Here is a 19,370-nt window from a genome sequence, read left to right on the forward strand (position 1 = left end):
AAAGAAGAGTAAGGATCATTGCCGGACGAGTAAAACTTTGTAGAACTTTTGAAAGTGTTCATGTTCATGTATATTTTGTTCATATTCTAAATATTTTTGTTTTATTTTATTAAACTCTAAATTTTAATCTCATATTCTGTATATATAACTGTTGTATATATCACATGACATAATATATTTTATGTTAAATTTTTTAGCAATGCATATATATATTTTGTAGACCCGTCGAATAAAAATGATTTGAGTAGTAATCACGTCTCATTATCAAGTTTTGGAGTGTGACAAATAAAAAAAAAATTAGAGCTCGCTTATGAGTGGTCGAAATCAATAAAAGAAATAATATTCCTCATGATCATTCACTGGAAATGATAAAAAATATTGAGGCACCACCTAAAAGGATTCAACCCTAAAATAGCACAAGTCCTTAATGTAGTCATTTAGTATATACATTTACCAATAGCCTCCTCCATAACCAAAAGTATGGTCTTACTACTGAGTAAAATAACAAAATACATTATCAAGAGGCTGAGTTATTTAAGAAATTAGGACAAAAAAAAAATTCACCAACAGGTATAAAATATAAAGGGACAAACGTGAGTTTACCCAATCAATTGGTAAACGAGAGATGTCAAATGATGTATGAAAAAATTGAACTTTACAGATACTCAGAATAAAAGATCCATTTCTTACTATATTTTATTTTTTTTTATAAATGAATTTAACATTTAAAAGATATAGTTTTGTTCTTTATTTAAAAAATATTTTTGATGATTATGTTCAATTTTAATAATAAATTGACAACTCCAAATACAAATTTCGTGTAGCATAATCCTAGATATGTAAAAAATAATAATAATTTAATTAACTAATAAGTTTTCACCCGTCTAGTACAAATTTAATATATATAGATTATTCTACTTAAAAAAATAATTTATTTAAATTATACTTTTAAAAGGACATTGACAATTTCTTAAAATCTTCTCTTTCCAGTTGTTACTATACTATAAATCATGCACATTCAAAAAACTAATAATTTAATAAATTTAATTTCTAATTATATATATATATATATATTAATATTTTATTATTGACTTAATCAGTGAATATTTAAGATACAAATCGAATTCAATAAATCTAGTTTACCATTAATATTTTTTATTTGTATCTACATTATTAAATGCACCTTCTGGTTTCATGCATGTTCGGGAGCATATTGATAGAGAAAATTTGTAGGTACGTACGTACATATATAGAATAGAATAAACCTTTATACATACATAATGATTAAGAAGTGAGTCAGAACAAAGTTGAACTGAGAATACATATAATTAATGGATCTAATTAGACAAAAGAATAGTATTTAACTACATACTAATAAAATAAAGAATACGTGGGGAAATTATATCATTGCATAAATATAGACCTAATTATAACCTATAAGTTAATCAGTACGTGATGAGCATGCACTAGAAGGAAATGCGCATATATATATATATATATATTAATGTGTGTGAAAAATGGGTCTGTTCCCATTTCTATGGTGGGTCAAAATATAACATGATCATAGGATTATTATATGTCTATACATATATATAAGGCTTTGAGGTAGATATATATATATATATATGTAGAAAAATATATTGTTTTATTTTATGTAGTAATTTGAATTAATTAATAATTAGAAGTTGAAAAGAGTTCCTTCGTGTGGTAGGTGAAGTGGAGAATTGAATAATTAGGACGACATTTTTTTTAATTGCTAGTGAATGGCGGTGAACTAATGAACACGCACCCTAACTGCTAGCGGTTACACCTTCTTATTCTTCCTTTTAAAAATATTAAAAATATGAAAATATATATTAAGTTTTTTATTCTATGCGTCGCTGTATATTCTCGTCATCCAACGGCCAATCCGCATGTGGACTTTTCTTCAACTTCCAGAAGCTTCTTTAATTTTCGTCATTCAAAACGATGTCATTTAGGGGTGAAAGGTTTTTCTTCAAGCTGGGCCATGGTCTCTTTCTTGAACAACAAAATGGGCTGATGAATTTCCATTTTCAGGTTTTGAAGAGTAATGGGCTGAATAGAATTAGTATTATATATATATATATATATATATATATACAGTGTATACGTAAGTCTTTATATAGAACCTTCATTATTGAAGAAGTGTTAAACTATTGTAAGAATTAATTAAATAAATTGGATGGTGATGAAATCAAAGCACAGAAAATGTGGAAGTTTGAGAAAATAGTCTTAGGGGAAGCCGGCAATTTTATCCATTTCAACCTTGTCAACTTCGCCCAATACCGTGAATCAAATTTGGCATATATACACACTCATTTATTTCAACATCCTAATCACTTGTCTATTTGATCTCTCTCCCATTTGCTTTCTGATCTAATGCAATATTAGCTAACATATATATATACACACACACACATATAATAATGATTGTAGCTAATAACACCCACAAAACAGTGTATTCTCAGAGCAAAGCAATTCGTAGGTGAAGTTAATGACATCATCAACGGCCAGTAGCGGCGCCCGCCATGGCAGATGGTCTTGGGGATGCTGCACCGGCAACATGAATTCAGTTGTATCGGCAGCAAGTTACCAGCCATGGTCAGAATTGCAGAACCAGGTTTTTTTTTTTTTTTTTTTTTTTTTAAAAAAAAAAAGACCAAAATTAAATCTAATATTTGTTGGATAATTTATGGGTATTTTGTGTCTTTTTTTTAAAGAAGAAATTTATTTGTGTTAGTAGTGATGGAAGATATATATATGTATATCATTATATGATTGTTTGATTAATTATTAGGTTGAAATATTGAAAAGAGAATTGCAAAAACAAAAAGAAGAGCGAATGGTGTACAAAAAGAAGGTAGAAAGAACTCAAGAATATTTAAGATATTGTCTTCAAATAGCCGAAGATCATGGATTTCTGAATCTCATAATCCATAATCAACAGCCACCTTCACCACCACCACCACCACCAAAGTCGCCGCCGCAACACCCACATCCTGAATTATCATCTAAAATCCACCAAGCCAAAGCTCAAGGATGGTACATACACCCACAAGAGGTACTCATTATTTAGCTTTTCTCTTTTCTTTTTCTTTCATGAATGATTATTTTCTATCTTGGCTTATATTTGTAAATGAAATTAAACCAGATAATTATTGTCAATGATAATTAAATAGATTGAAGTGGAAGCAAAAATAGGGGAAGGGAGTACTGCAGAAATATATAAAGGAATTTGGAGAGGCAGTGATGTGGCAATAAAATGCATTCGTCCCGATTTGTTTGAGAGAAACGAGTGTATGTATGCATATTTTGCCCAGGAAGTTGAGACATTGTCAAGACAACGACACCGTTTTGTGGTACAAATGATGGGTGCATGTCTGGAACCACCGTATCACGGGTGGGTGGTGACAGAGCTTCTGGGAAAAACCCTAAAAGATTGGATTTATGGCCCTGATAGCAAACGATCAGAAGCTAAACCGTCAAATGAATTTAAAGCTCCGTTGAAAGAAAGAGTAGAAAAAGCACTGGAGATTTCTCAAGCCATGCAGTATTTGCACGACCAAACTCCAAAAGTGATTCACAGAGATCTAAAACCTTCAAATATTTTCTTGGATGATGGTGATCATGTCAGACTCGCTGATTTTGGTCATGCCCGTTTCCTGTCTCATAATCAAATGGCCCTCACCGGCGAAACAGGCAACTCCCATGCACCCCGCTACCACATATCAATATATCCTTACACCATATATATATATATATATATATATATATATATATATATACACGTATAATATTTCTAACTGTTTATTTGATCTGTCCATGATGATCAGGAACTTACGTGTATATGGCGCCGGAGGTGATTCGCTGTGAGCCTTATAATGAAAAGTGTGATGTGTATAGTTTTGGAATCATTCTTAATGAGCTTATAACCGGCCAATATCCCTATATTGAGACACGTTACTCTCCTGCTCAGGTATCCCATATATATTTTAGTTATATGTGAACTAATTATATATTTAACTAGCTATATATTCATCATGTGTATATATATAAACAGATTGCGATGGAAGTTGGGGAGGGTAGACTACGGCCAGCAGTTGCAGAGGATGATGGAGATGAGGGGATGATGAAGGAGCTGATTAAACTGATTCTTGTATCATGGGATGGAGATGCTTCCCTTAGACCATCCTTTGCAACCATCACATTCACTCTCAGACAAATTCTTGAATACTACCATTGAATTCTATTTACTATTAATTGTTAATCTACATCTAATTAATATTTTTCCAATTATGTTCTTTTTCATATTTAATGTGTATATATAAAAGATTTTGATGAAGAAAAATTTTGATAAAAGGAAAACAAGATTCAAACAAATCTAAAAGAGGAGAAAGGCTGAGGTGGTCGATTTGAAGATCTTATTAGGGTTTTCTTTACTTTATATTTATTAATGAGAAAAAATCTAAATATACAGGGAAGACATAAAAAGAGAGTTTATATATATATACTACACATACCTTTTGTCACGACTCCGAAAATATTCAAATGAAATAAATGATAACTAAAGTGTGGATGCAAAATAAATGTTTAACGTTTACATTTCTTACACAATAATTTAAAGTACCAATTAGTGTTACAGAATTCACCATTTTGAAAAAAATACAAAAAATAAGGAAATAAATGGAAAATAAAAAAAACTAGCATTCTACTCGCAACCCTCTTGCGAATCGAGCTTTGGATCTTGATGCTCTTGATCTAAAATAGTTAAATAATGGATGAGCTATACTATCCCAATAAGAATATCACACTATATCACCGACACAGAAATGAAGTTTGGTAGAAAATCAAAACAACTAATGAAGTACTAAATTAAACAAATTCATTTACCGTCCACTTACCGTAGTAAGATTTATAGAAAACAATCTATAAAAAATAACAAATTTATATATATTATGATTCCGTATATAATTGGCAATATAGCACATATTATACTTTCATATTCGAATCATCAAACAATAATTGCCCCATTTTCCACTAGCTTGCTGGTATTCATGTGAGTTCATAGGAATGTCCTCGCTACGGGTGAACTTTTTTCTTTAACACTCTTAATTACGAGCCGTCCTCATACCTCGTCCGGTATGAGCGCCAAATTATCAAACCTCAATACCTCGTCTGATATGAGGGTGAAGCGGGTCATCCCCATACTCTGTCCGGTATAAGTGCCAAGTTACCAAGTTTCCATACTCGTCCGGTATGAGACATGTTCACGGTAGGGTTCCCTGTGCACCCGGTCCGTCCACCATCGCTCAGGATGTCCAGTAAGGCTGCGGTTTCATTCAGTCACCTAATCACATAAGTTTTATGTTTATCTTTAACCTCCATTTTTTTAATTCAACTGTAAATATGTAAAACAACAATACATGCATTCAAAACTATAAAATAAATCAATAAGACATTATCATACATTTAAACTATAAAAACAATCAACAGAGAATAGCTTTCGGTTCTGCCTCCATTAACAATCCGTAATTAATCATGAACATTTACTAAATTGTACAAAATATCGTATTTATTGTTAATTAGACTTCAATTCTATAACAGAGAATATGGTGAGAGATTCTTATTCAATTTGATGCCCGAAACGCTAAACTATTGATTGCACCCACTAGCGGTCTTCGGGTCTCCTGAATTTTTCTTCAAGAATAGAAATGTGCTATAAGTACATACAAATGTCCTAAACAAACCCTAAATCAATTTTAGGGCCCATTTTGGCCAATTCTGGGATTCCGACACAGTGGCTCAGCCGTGCTCTAGCGATGGCACTGCCGCCCCCGGTGGAGGTCCGCCCCGAGTTGGCTGTTTTCGGCATATTTTGAATTAATCCTTGCAAAAAAATATGTTAAAGGGCCTCGGTTGGCCAAAAAAATACAAAAAATCGAAACTCACTGATGGTGGGGCTCTCCGGTGCGACAGCTCCTCCGGCTCACGTTGAAATCAGGTATTTTGCTTCGGTCAACCTGTAGGGAAAGAAACGGTGATCATAACAGTGGAAAAATTATGCAAAACAGGAATAAGGAAGGGTTTCATCGGAGGCATTTTGTGAAATTCCTTGCGGCGGGCCGCCAAGCTTTGCCCACGTTTTTCGGTCAATCGGTCGGTCCTTTTGCTCCAATTTTGTCATGGGTGTGTTTAAAATTAAATTTTGAGTAAAAGAAATTTTTTTTACCTCTTTTGGCAGTCAGAAAAGGCTCCATCGCGGCGGCGAGTGGCGATGGTCTCCTTCTCGGCGACTGGGTCTTCTTCTCCAACGAGGGGGTCTAGCGGCTAGAGTTAGGGTTTGGTGTGGATGGGGATTATTTATATCCATCAGCTTTTGATCTGAGCTGTCCATTAGGTTTGATCTGGACCGTCCGATTGCGATTAAATAGGAAGTGAATCTTCCAATCGCGTTTGGGAAAAAAACGCATTTGGTCGTTCATGCGCGTGGGAACGGATCTGAGCTGTTCGATCGCAAGCATGCAGATCACCGCGTGACACCGTGTCAATGTCCGCTGCCACGGGTGCATTCTGGTTTGTCGGAGCTACTAACCGGGCGTCCTACATGGTGAAACTTTTCTAAATTATATTTTGACCTCTAATTTTCGAATTTTCTTTCGAAATACCCCCAGAACCCAAATTTTCACCCATTTTCCCAAAAATTATTTTTAATTTAATCCTCCATTAATTTTACTTCATTTAAATTAAAATTAAAAATTTGAAAAATTAAGAAATTATATTTATAAATAAATCCTAAATTACATTAAAAATTAATTTATGGTATTACAACTCTCTCCCCCTTATAAGAAATTTGGTCCCTCGAATTTGTCTCTCTCATTCTCAATCAAACAGGTGGGGATATTTTACTCTGAAGTCTGATTCTATCTCTCATATGACCTCTCTCGGTATGTGATTCTACCATAGAACCTTAACAAAGAGAATTTTCTGGTTGCGGAGTAATCTACTCTTTCGGTCCACAATGTCGATCAGTACTTTTTCGTAGGATAGATCCTCCTTGAGTGAAAGAGACTTGTGGGCCAAGACATGAGAGGGGTCCAGGTTGTACTTGCGTCGCATAGACATATGAAACACATTATGGACCATGGAAAGTTCTGGAGGCAGTGCTAGTCTATAGGCGGCGGTACCAATTTTGTCTAAGATTTTAAATGGTCTAATAAATCAAGAATTCAGTTTTTCCCTATTATCGAACCTACTGATTCTCTTAAAATGAGTGATTTTAAGGAATACCTGATCGCCTTCCTCAAATTCCAAATCCCTCCTTCGGGTGTCCGCATAACTCTTCTGTCTGCTCTGAGCCGTATGAATATTCTTTCTGATCTTAACTATTTTGGCTGTAGTCTCCTCTACGAGATCCGAGCCGAACGGTTTTCTATCACCCGCTTCTTCCCAACATATCGGCGATCTACATGGGTGGCCATATAATGCCTCATACGAGGTCATGTCAATACTTACTTAGTAGCTATTATTGTAGGCAAATTCTATTAGGGGTAGATGGTCATCCTAATAGCCCACGAAGTCAAGAACACAAGCTCGGAGCATATCTTTAAATGTGCGGATTGTTCTTTCTGACTGCCCATCGATCTGAGGGTGAAATATTGTACTAAGAGATAGTTTTGTCCTCATGGCTTGCTGAAGGCTAGACCAAAACCGAGAAGTGAACCTGGGGTCCCTATCGGACACTACTGTCACTAGCACTCCATGTAATATGACTATTTTCTGGATATATATTCTTGCCAACTTTTCCAAGGGATCAGTTATCCTGATGGCCAAGAAGTGGAAGGACTTGGTAAGCCGGTCAACAATTACCTAGATGATATCATGTCCTGAGCGTGCCTTAGGTAGTCCTGTCATGAAGTCCATGATAATGTGTTCCCACTTTCACTCTTAAATTGGTAATGGCTGAAGTAGCCCACCTGGGCATTGGTACTATGCCTTGACCTGCTGACGTACCAAACATTTAGAAACAAAGTCAACAATATCTCTTTTCATCCCGTTCTACCAAAATGAAGGTCGCATACTTTGGTACATCTTGGTGCTTTCGGGATATATGACAAATTTTGAGATATGGACCTCTGTCATAATATCTCTTTTTAACACACTGTCACCCGGAACACACACTCTATCCTGGAATCTGAGTAACCCATTGGCAGAGATTCAGAATTCTGAGTTAACTCCTTGTTCTGCATCTTTCTTGAGGGCTGTTAGGGAATGATCGACGGGCTGAGCTTCCCTTATTCTCTATATTAACTCAGGCTGAACGGTCAAGTGGCCCAAACATGTGACTTTTTTCAGGTCCTGAAGCTATACCTGTTATGCGGCCCCTATATGCCTGTATTCTAAAACCATCAAATGGGCTAATGTACTTACATTTTTTCTGCTGAGTACGTCGGCTACCACGTTGCCCTTACCCGGGTGATATAAGATGTCACAATCATAGTCCTTGAGGAGTTCTATCCACCTTCTTTAACGCATATTGAGATCCTTTTGAGTGAATATGTGTTTTAAACTCTTGTGATTGGTATAGATCTGAAAAGTCTCCCCATACAAATAATGGCGCCAAGTCTTTAAGGAGTGAATGATTGCAGCAAGCTCTAAGTCATGGGTGAGATAGTTTCTCTCATGACTCTTCAACTGTCTGGACCTATAGGCTATGACCTTCCAATGCTGTATCAAAACACAACCTAAACCCAAGTAGGAGGTATCACCATAAACTGTATATCCACCCGATCCACTCGGCAAGGCCAACACAGGTGCATTAGACAGCCGCTTCTTTAATTATAAAAAACTTCTTTCACAGTACTCGTCTCACTTAAACTTGACATTCTTCTTTGTGACCCGAGTCAGAGGAGCAGCTACACTAGAAAACTCTTCTACAAATCTACAGTAATACCCTGTCATCCCCGAAAAGCTACGAATCTCCTTAACCGATGTCAAGTTTTCCCATCCGAGCACTGCTTTAATTTTTTCGAGGTTCACTGACACTCCATCCTTTGATATAATGTGTCCTAAAAAGGTAGTCTGCTCAAGGCAGAACCCACACTTACTCAACTTTGCATATAGCTTATTCTCCCTAAGAACCCACAAAGTCTGAGTCAGATGGTGAGCGTGTTCCTCTCTACTCTTTGAATAGACCAAGATATCATCGATAAACACAATGACAAACTGATCTAGGAATTGTCTAAAAACTCTGTTCATCAAGTCCATAAAAATAGTTGGGGTGTTAGATAGTGTAAATGGCATAATCAGGAACTCATAGTGTCCGTACATGATTCGAAAGACAATTTTGGGAATGTCTTCTACACTGATTTTTACATGATAGTAACCTGAACGCAAGTCTAGCTTGGAGAAAACCTGAGCACCTTGCAACTAATCAAAGAGGTCATCGATCCTAGGAAAAAGATACTTCTTCTTGATCGTGACTCTGTTCATACCTCTGTAATCAATACATAACCTCAACGTCTCATCTCTCTTTCTTACAAATGTGACTCCGGCAACCCAAAGGGACACACTATGGCGGATGAATCCACTGTCCTACAATTCTGTGATCTGTTTTCTAAGTTCCTCCATCTCAACTCCGCTCATGCGGTAAGGAGCCACCGAAATAAGCTGGGTGTCTGGCTTAAGGTCTATGGTGAATTCGACTTCCCTATCCACTGGTAGTCTAGGTAGTTCATCCGGAAACATATATGAAAAGTCTCAGACTACCAGAATCTCTTGAATACAAATTTTTTTCTTGGATTTGCCTAGTTAGATAAAACAACTGAGTTAAAGTACTTGATAATAAGAAAATTTGTCATATGGGAACAAATATTAAGTGATTTCATTAATTTGTAAATGACTCCTCATTAGGAGAGTTCAATACAACTTTCTTGCTAAAACAATCTCCAGTGGTGTGATACGCTGCTAGCTAATTCATTCCTAAAATTACATCAAAGTCCCCCGTGTCAATTTTTATTAGGTCCACACTCAATTTTCTATCTACTATATCTATGACACAAGACCTGTATACAATCTCCCCTAGTAGTGTCCTACTCCCAGGAGTAGACACAAACAACACAGAATCAAGTTTTTCAGGTGATACATCGAATTTTGATGCAAAAATATGTGAAACAAATGAATGCAATGCACCAGTATCAATCAAAATATGAGCAAGATGATTACATATAGTGTACATACCATGTACCACGTTCGGGTTGGCTTCTGCATCCTACTGAGTGAGATTGTAAGCCCTACCCTGGATAGGAGGTCTGGCCTGGTTCTGATTCCCCGAGCACTCCCTTGCATAATGTTGGGCACTACCATATATGCGGCAGGGGTTGTTGAGGCGATTGCAGGGTCAGTCCCTATGATCCTTGCCACAATGCTGACAAATCTTGCCGCGTCCTGATGCTGGAATATGAGGGGGAGCCTGAGTCATCGGCCTAGGTCTCTTGTTCTGTTGAACAAGTGCAGTAGGTGCTGGTCTGTGGTGTGGAGCTGAGGGCCTGAGGTTCCCTACTACTTGAGGAAAGGTGCGAAGGCTCCTCTCCGCTAACTGTGTCTTGGCCAGAACAGCCGAATAAGTACTGAGCTCGAGCACAAACAACTGTTGTCTGATCTCAGGATGGAGACCCCACTCGAACCTTCTAGTTTTCCTACCTTCATCCATCATGCTCTCATGAGAATATCGACCTAATTCTAAGAACTTACAAGCATATTCTGATACAGTCATGTCCCCCTGGACCAAGTGTGCAAACTCCATCTCCTTCAGATATCGGAGATGCTCTAGGAGGTACTCTGCATGAAAGGCTGTCAGGAACTATTCCTAAGTGACTGGAAATGGTGGGGTGGCCTGTTTGAGTTGCCACCAATGGTTTGCTTCTCCCATTAGCATGTAGGTAGCAAGGATGACCTTCCGTTCAAGGATCACCTAAAGGGTCTTGAAGGCCTTCTCTGTCTCAGATAACCAGAACTCGACCTCTTCAAAGGAGAATCCCCTTGTAAAAGTAGAATGATTTAGTCTTTTATACCTTTCTATGTAGTCTGGGTCCATCATGAGAGGAGCTGGGTCCCATGGATAAGGGGCTGGGCTGGGTTGAGGATGAACTGGATGGCTCTACAGTGGTACTTAATGATACGGTGGAGGCACCGGATTGTACTGTGGTGGTGCCGAGTGATGTAGTGGCTAGGGCACCAAATCATACTGTGGTAGTACCGGGTGGTACTGTGGAGGAGTAAGGTCATATCGGGGTGGCTCGGGATCTTCCCGCTGTAGAGGTGGCTTAACCTGTGACAACGGGGGAGGGTCAGGTAGCTCCCTCCTTTCCTCCCGGGCTTGCTGGGCAGCAATAAGTCTTTCCACCATCTAAAATAACCGGTCAACATCCTCTCTAAGCGAACCCTCTCGGGCTGCTCGGTTTAGTGGGGGTCTTTCTCTCCTCATCTATCTGCACCTGCATTTCACAAGAAAATGTTGAGTGACAATTCATTATTTTCGGTGTTTTCTAAGGGTTTTATATAAGGAATGGGTCTGAGAAATGCGGTTCTGATACTAATTGTAACGACTCCGAAAATATTCAAAAGAAATAAATAGTAATTAAAGTACGGAAGCAAAATAAATATTCAAGATTTATATTCCTTACACAATAACTTAAAGTATCAATTAGTGTTCCAGAATTTACAATTTTGAAAGAAATACAAAGAAATAAGGAAATGAATGAAAAATAAAAAAAAAACTAGCGTTCTACTCGCAATCCTCTTACAGATCGGGCTCTGGATCCTGATCTTCTTAATCTGAAATAGTTAAATAATGTATGAGCTACACTAGTCCAGTAAGAATATTATACTATATCACCGACACATAAATAAAAGTTGATAGAAAATAAAAACAACTAATGGAGCACTAAATTAAACAAATTCATTTATCAATAATAAAATTATTTACCGTCCGCTTACTGTTGTGAGATTTATAGAAAACAACCTATAGAAAATTATAACATTATGATTCTATATATAATTGGCAACATAATACATATTATACTTTCACATTCGAATCATCAAACAATAATTGCCCCTTTTTCAACCAGTCTGTTGGTATCTATGGGAGTTCATAGGGATGTCCCCACTACGCGTGAACCTTTTTCTTTAACATTCTCAATTACGGGTCATTCCCATACCCCGTCCAGTATGAGCACCAAATTATCAAACCTCAATACCTCATCTGGTATAAGGGTGAAGTGGGTCGTCTTCATACCCCGTCCGGTATAAGTGTCAAGTTACCAAGTCTCCATACCCGTCCGGTATGAGACACGTTCATGGTAGGGTTCCCTGTGTACCTGGTCCGTCCACTATCTCCCAAGATGTCCAGTAAGGCTGCCGTTTCATCTAATCACTTAATCACACAAGTTTGTTGTTTACCTTTAACCTCCATTTTTTAAATTCAATCATAAACACGTAAAACAACAATACATGCATTCAATACTATAAAATAAATCAATAAGGTACTATCATACATTTAAACTGTAAAAACAATCAACAGAAATCAACAGAGAATAGTTTCCGGTTCTGGCTCCATTAGCAATCCGTAATTAATCATGAACATTTACTAAATTGTATAAAATATCATATTTATTGTTAATTAAACTTCAGTTCTATAATAGAGAATAGAGTGAGGGATTCTTACTCAATTTGATGCCCGAAAGACTAAACTATTGACTGCATCCACTAGCAGTTTCCGAGTTTCCTGAATTTTTCTTCAGGAATAGAAACGTGCTATAAGTACCTACAAATGTCCCAAACAAACCCTAAATCAGTCTCAGGGCCCATTTTGGCTAATATTGGGATTCCGACACAGTGGCTTCGCCGTGTTCTGGCAATGGTGCCACCGTTCGCGACAGCAGTCCGCCCCGAGTCGACTGTTTTCGACCGATTTCGCATCAATCCCTGCGAGAAAACATGTTAAAGGGCCTCGGTTGGCCCAAAAAAAATACAAAAAACTGAAACTCACTGGCGGCGGGACTCTCGTGTGCGATGGCTCCTCCGACTCACGTTGCGGTTGGGTGTTTTGCTTCGGTCAACCTGTAGGGAAGGAAACGGTGATCACAACGGGAAAAATATTACGCAGAACGGGAATCAAGAAGGGCCTCATCGGAGGTGTTTTGTGAAATTCTCCGCGGCAGCGCTGCCAGGCTTTGCCCACATTTTTCAGCCAATCAGCCGGTCTTTTTGCTCCGATTTGGTTATGGGTGTGTTTAAAATCGAATTCAGAGCAAAAAAATTTTTTTTTACCTCTTTTGGCTGTCGAAAAGGGCTCTGGCACGGCGACGGATGGTGGCGGTCTGCTTCCTAGCGGCTGGGTCTTCTTCTCCGGCGAGGGGGTCTGGCGACTAAGGTTAGAGTTTGGTGTGGATGGAGGTTATTTATATTCATCTGCTTTTGATCTAGACCGTCCATCGCGTTTGATCTGCACCGTCCAATCATGATTAAATAGTGAGTAAATGTGGGTCGTTCATCGCGATCTAATATGTACTGTCCGATCGCGTTCAAATCTGGCCGTTCGATCACGTTTGGGGAGGAAACGCATCTGGGCCATTCGTGCGCGCGGGAACGGATCTGAGCCGTTCGATTGCGGGCAAGTGGATTGCCCACGTGGCACCATGTCAGCATCCGCTGCCACGCGGCGCGTCCTCGTTCTTCAGAGCTGCTGACCGGGCATCCTGCGTGGCAAAACTTCTCTAAATTATATTTTGATTCCCGATTTTCGATTTTTCTTTTAAAAATAGCCACAAAATCCAAAATTTCACCTTTTTTCTCAAAATTATTTTCAATTTAATCCTCCATCAATTTTACTTTATTTTTACTTTGGATTAAATTTAAAATATTAAAAAATTAAGAAATTATATTTATAAATAAATCCTAAATTATATTAAAAATTAATTTAGGGTATTACACATATAAACAATTCTATTTTAAAAAAAAAATACAAAGAAAAAGAGTCTTTTTTTTTTTCTTTAAGAATAAGAACAACTTCATAGATCAAATTGGATTAAAAGCATTATATACCCAAATAAGAAGTTAAAAAAATCAAGAAATTTTAAATTACATATTCCAACTTGAAAATTACAGATATTCTGAATCCACAAAGCAATGTCATAGTTTATATATTTAAAAAAATAAGATGACATAAATTAAGAACAAAGGGAAAATAAATAATGTATAGAAATCTACTCTCAAAGAAAAATAAACAAAAGTCTATTTAAAACTTCAAACACACATTGAAATTGTAGGCCAATTTATGGCCCATGAACTTTTAATAATTGTTTCGCTTTCTTTTCTTTTAGATTTTGGTATTTTATGCTTGTCATTTAGGACTTAACATAAATTAAATTTAATGAGTAAATAATTCAGATTAATTTTGATTAATTTGTAATCCTCAGACATTTGGTAATTTTATTATTCCTCAATTTAAATTCTTTTTGTGACAGTTTGATTGATCAATTCATTCAATCAAAATTTAAGCTACCCCACAATTGAATTGAATTGAATTGGTACGATGGATCAAAAAACTTTATCAAACATTTATTATTTACTGTAAATTTGATGAACATAAACTTCTTTTTTAGCATAATTTAATATTCAAGAATTACCCTCTGTCAACCCTTTTGTTCCATGCTTCTATACAAACTGGTTTTTCTGTTCAAGAACCAGAAATCGGAAACAGCGCCTACCCCCACCTCCATATCTTTTTTTTTTCCATTTTCCAATTTCCTTGAACAAGGAGCAATTCTATATGTAAATATTATTAATCTATACACATTTCATATGTAAGTGTGTGCTCTGTCTCAAAATCAACAGGACACTCTTCTTCTGCTCTTTCCATCGCCATTTTGTCAACTTGTGCGGCCTCTAGTTTTCTGTGTCTACAGAACTTTTATGAACGCTCTCAAATGTCCAAACGATAAAACTTTCACCATTTTTTTTCTTCTCCTCCCTTTTCAGACATTCTTTGCCTCTAACTCCCGACTGTTGCTTGTCCTTTGTTTATGACAGCTCTTCTCTTGCGATTCTTGGTTTGCTCAACTACTATAAATTTCTGGGTAAGTTCACTCGGCTCATCTTTTCTTTCCTTCTTTCTTCCTTCTTCTTCGTCTTTAATGCCTTCTATAGAATCTTTTTTTTTTGGCGCTGAAGTAGTTGCTTTAAGTGGGAAAAATAACTTTTTTTTTCCTGCGATTATAGGTGAATAATTTATTTTTATATGTTTATATAAAGTTACTTCATCGTCTTAAGATGGTCATTTTATTTCAACTTTCTAAGTTTTGGTTGCGGGTGTAGAGATTTACATCTTTAAACTTTAAAGTTGGTTCCTTTCCAGATTCCAGCTTCAGGGTTTGATGGATGCTAAACCCAGTTCCAATGCTCAAAGAGAAAAAGCAATAAACGTGGTGGAGAGAAAAAGCGGTAATGGAGAAGTGGTGATAACAGTTTCAGGCGAAGGAAAAGCTCAAGACCCAAAAGTCTCTTCTTCTGAATGTTTAGGTCCTGGAGAGAGCAGAGAGGATTGCTTGCCCACGGCAGCAGGAGAATCTATGCTGATTAGCTGTTCTTCTCCAGAGATTGCAAGGTTCAGTCCAAGCTCAAACAAGCCACCCAAAATCCCCACTAGAAATGAAACCCTTACTCGAAGAAAATCACTTGCAAGGTCTTTACACTCAAAACCCAAGTCAAGATTTGTAGAACAATCTTATGCTGTTGATCCCAATACGCTTGATGAAGATGACATTTTAAGTCTAAGAGAACAGATAGGGGCAAATTCACCTTCTAGGCATTCTTTTGATAGGGGCTCCCCAAATAACATTTCTGGGAGAAGTATTAGGACGAATTCAATGACCCCCAAAACTCCTCTTGTGCCACATCCTGGGGAGGATGAGAATGACGATGAGGAGATTTACAAGAAGGTTAAACGGAATAAAGAGAAGCGTGGGAGAGTGAGTGCTAAACTTTCAATAGAGTTAGTTTTATTTGCTTGCTTGGTAGGGCTTCTTGCCGCTAGTTTAACCGTCAATACGTTGGAGAAGTTTGTTATTTGGGGTTTGGAGATTTGGAAATGGTGTGTGCTTGTGATGGTAATATTCTCTGGCATGCTACTTACCAATTGGTTTATGCACTTTGTTGTGTTCTTGATTGAGAAAAACTTTTTGTTGCAAAAGAAGGTACTTTATTTTGTTCATGGTTTAAAGAAGAGTGTTCAGGTTTTTATTTGGTTGAGTTTGATTCTTATCACATGGGTTTTGTTGTTCAAACATGGAGTAAAACGGTCGGATACTGCCATGATGTTTCTAAACTGTGTGACTCGGACTCTTATTTCTCTCCTCATTGGGGCATTCTTGTGGCTGGTGAAAACTTTATTGCTAAAGATCTTGGCTTCCAGTTTCAATGTCAACAACTTCTTTGATAGAATTCAGGAATCAGTCTTCCATCAATATGTTCTGCAGATCCTCTCTGGACCTCCCCTCATGGAGGAGGCTGAGAGGGTTCATAGATCAGAAAGCACTGGACAGTTGAGCATCAGAAGTACAAAGAAAGGCAAGGAGGAGAAAGATAAGAAGTTCATTGATATGGCAACGGTTCACAAGTTGAAGCAAGAAAAGGTTTCAGCTTGGACAATGAGGACATTGGTTGAGGCAGTGAGAACTTCAGGGCTGTCTACAATATCTAATGCATTGGATGAAAGTGCTGTTGGTGATGGTGGTGAGCAAACGGATAAAGAGATCACCAGTGAGATGGAAGCAATTGCTGCTGCATACTACATTTTCAAGAATGTTTCTCATAATGGGCGGTTAGAAAAGATCAACTCTTTTGTGATGCTCCTGATTTATTCTCTTTCCTTCCTTTTCTAACTTCTCTGCTTATAAACTTTTTCTTTTTACTGACAGATATATTGATGAGGATGACCTGCTGAGATTCATGATTAAGGAGGAGGTGGATCTTGTATTTCCATCCTTTACAGTATCAGAGACTGGACAAATAGACAGGAAATCTCTGACAGATTGGGTGGTGAGATTCTATCCTTTTCCTTCCAACCCCCACTTCTCCTCGCTAAAATTTTTCTGCATCCATAATTTTGCAGAAATGGCAAATTTTGCAGAAAGAGAATATAATAGTTTACTTATAAGTTTTAGGTTTTGACATGACAATGCAACTGGACAACTAGGAAAGATTTTCCATTCTGTTCTACCTTTGGGAAACTTATAATGATGTTCAAACGATTTGGAGGAGATTATAATAGTTTACCTCTCTGCAGCTGTAATAACTTGCATACTTCTATTGTAAAGTCTTTTAAGTCTTGACAACACATGCAGGAAAAAGAAATCTCAGTTCTGTGTGCATAGATTTCTTAAATTTCAATACTAGGCAAACAGCATCTGTTTTACTTGAAATGCTTCTAATAGTATTCATCAATATATACTTTTGGAGATTTGATTATGGGTTTAATCTGAAAAATATGAAAAGGACGACCATCTGCAATGTGATCAATATATGTACTGCTATATGGGTGGATTATGCAATAGAGAATGCAGTGAGTAGTTGTTCCAAACAACCAGCTGCAATAGCAAACTAACTTCCATTTTACTCTTGATTTGTTTGCCTTGTACAGGTGAAAGTTTACAAAGGCCGCAAAGCATTAGCACATGCTTTAAATGACACCAAAACAGCTGTAAAGCAGTTGAACAAACTTGTTTCAGGGATTCTGATTGTTGTGACCATTATTATATGGCTTCTTCTGATGGAAATTGCAACAACGAAGGTGATTTTGTTCCTCTCATCGCAGCTAGTGGTGGTGGCTTTCATATTTGGAAACACCTGCAAGACCATTTTTGAAGCTATTATATTTGTATTTGTGATGCATCCATTTGATGTTGGTGATCGTTGTGTTGTTGATGGCATCCAGGTAACTTCTTAATGATTCTTGTTATTTATAATTATTGGAGAATTTGGTTATTCCAGGGTTTTTACATGGTATTTGGCAGTTGTTGGTTGAAGAAATGAATATCTTAACAACAGTATTCCTGAAGCTTAATAATGAGAAGGTATTCTATCCAAATACGGTTTTAGCTACGAAGCCTATCAGCAATTACTATAGAAGCCCAGAGATGGGTGATACCGTGGACTTCTCTATTGATTTTGCAACACCATTGAAGAAGATTGGGGATCTAAAAGATAAAATAAGGAAGTAAGTTAGCAGATGCTTATTCTTTGTTTTCGTTTTACTTGATAGAGGATTGTATTCGTGGTGGCTGATTATTTTGATTATTTCAGCGAGTTTCCTTATGCTTGATCACTAATTGTTTCTGCTATATTGTTTCGTTAGTGGAGCTTGCTGTGGTTTTTCCTTGCCGTTTTTTAGCATTTAATCCTCAATGTTAAGATATACTTTTTGTTCTTAGTTTCTACTTGATTATCTTGTTGAGCAGCTATTTGGAGAAAAATTCTCAACATTGGCAACTTAACCACAACGTGGTGGTGATGGAAATCGAGGACGTGAACAAGTTAAAGATGGCTTTGTACTGTAATCACACAATAAATTTTCAAGACTGGGGCGAGAAGAACAGGCGAAGAACAGAACTAGTGATTGAAATGAAGAAAATGTTCGAGGAACTGGGTATAAAATACTATCTCCTTCCCCAACAAGTTCATCTCAATCGTATTGGACCAGAATTAGCAGCTGAGATAGCTCGTGTTTGAAGAATGGTTTTGATCATGAACCGTAAGTTTGTACATTTTCTTTAACTGATCTTATACTTTGAAAACTTAAATGACAAGAGCATTGCCACTTACTTTGTTATAACAGGAATTCTCAATTTCAGCCTATGGATTGCGAAGAATCAGCAGATGCTACAAGGAAAGAATGTCGAATTGATTGGTAGAGATGTAGCTGTTTTGTTATGTGTAACTTTGAAAATGAATGAATCGAACACGAGAAATTGAAGAACCCTATTTAGAGAATGTACCAAATGAGCTGAACCCAGTTGGTTGCCGTAACCGTACTTTTAAGTCGTGGTTAGCACTTTATTAGTATCTTGAGCTTGTGTCATATAGCAAGCATCGAAAGTTATTCAATCTATTAGGTTGAAAATTTTGTTAGCTCTTATGACTTTATATCTTATTAGGGTTGTATTAGGATGGTGAATGGTTTGGACTTGGTTATGCTTTTGCATTATATTGTGTTTCAAAGTTGTTGATGAATTTTTGTGGTATATTTATTGTTTATAAATTTTAACATAGTTATTAAATATGATTTGACTCTAATT

At 36.9% G+C, this 19,370-nt stretch overlaps 2 protein-coding genes across 5 annotated transcripts; both read left to right on the plus strand.

The window, feature by feature from the left end:
• Nucleotides 1–2,295: 2,295 nt before the first annotated feature.
• Nucleotides 2,296–3,815, plus strand: LOC110809272 (serine/threonine-protein kinase VIK-like). The gene is made up of 3 exons (XM_088207843.1): nt 2,296–2,641; nt 2,819–3,082; nt 3,201–3,815. Exons 1-3 carry the CDS (start codon nt 2,516–2,518, stop codon nt 3,813–3,815), a joined length of 1,005 nt encoding a protein of 334 aa, XP_088063969.1. The 5' UTR covers nt 2,296–2,515.
• A 10,915-nt stretch (nt 3,816–14,730) lies between these two features.
• LOC110809265 (mechanosensitive ion channel protein 10) lies at nt 14,731–19,316 on the plus strand. 4 transcript variants are annotated; one of them, XM_022035032.2, is made up of 8 exons: nt 14,732–15,007; nt 15,109–15,155; nt 15,434–16,897; nt 16,995–17,115; nt 17,717–18,010; nt 18,090–18,292; nt 18,534–18,826; nt 18,911–19,316. In XM_022035032.2, exons 3-7 carry the CDS (start codon nt 15,453–15,455, stop codon nt 18,802–18,804), a joined length of 2,334 nt encoding a protein of 777 aa, XP_021890724.1. In that variant the 5' UTR covers nt 14,732–15,007; nt 15,109–15,155; nt 15,434–15,452; the 3' UTR covers nt 18,805–18,826; nt 18,911–19,316. The 4 variants fall into 4 exon arrangements, with proteins under 4 accessions (XP_021890725.1, XP_021890724.1, XP_021890723.1 ...); XM_022035033.2 differs by having other exon boundaries at nt 14,731–15,155; nt 18,927–19,316; XM_022035031.2 differs by having other exon boundaries at nt 14,732–15,155.
• Nucleotides 19,317–19,370: the final 54 nt, after the last annotated feature.

This window comes from Carica papaya, chromosome 7 (genome assembly GCF_054855325.1).
Source record: "Carica papaya isolate Zhongbai chromosome 7, ASM5485532v1, whole genome shotgun sequence".
NCBI lineage: Eukaryota > Viridiplantae > Streptophyta > Magnoliopsida > Brassicales > Caricaceae > Carica > Carica papaya.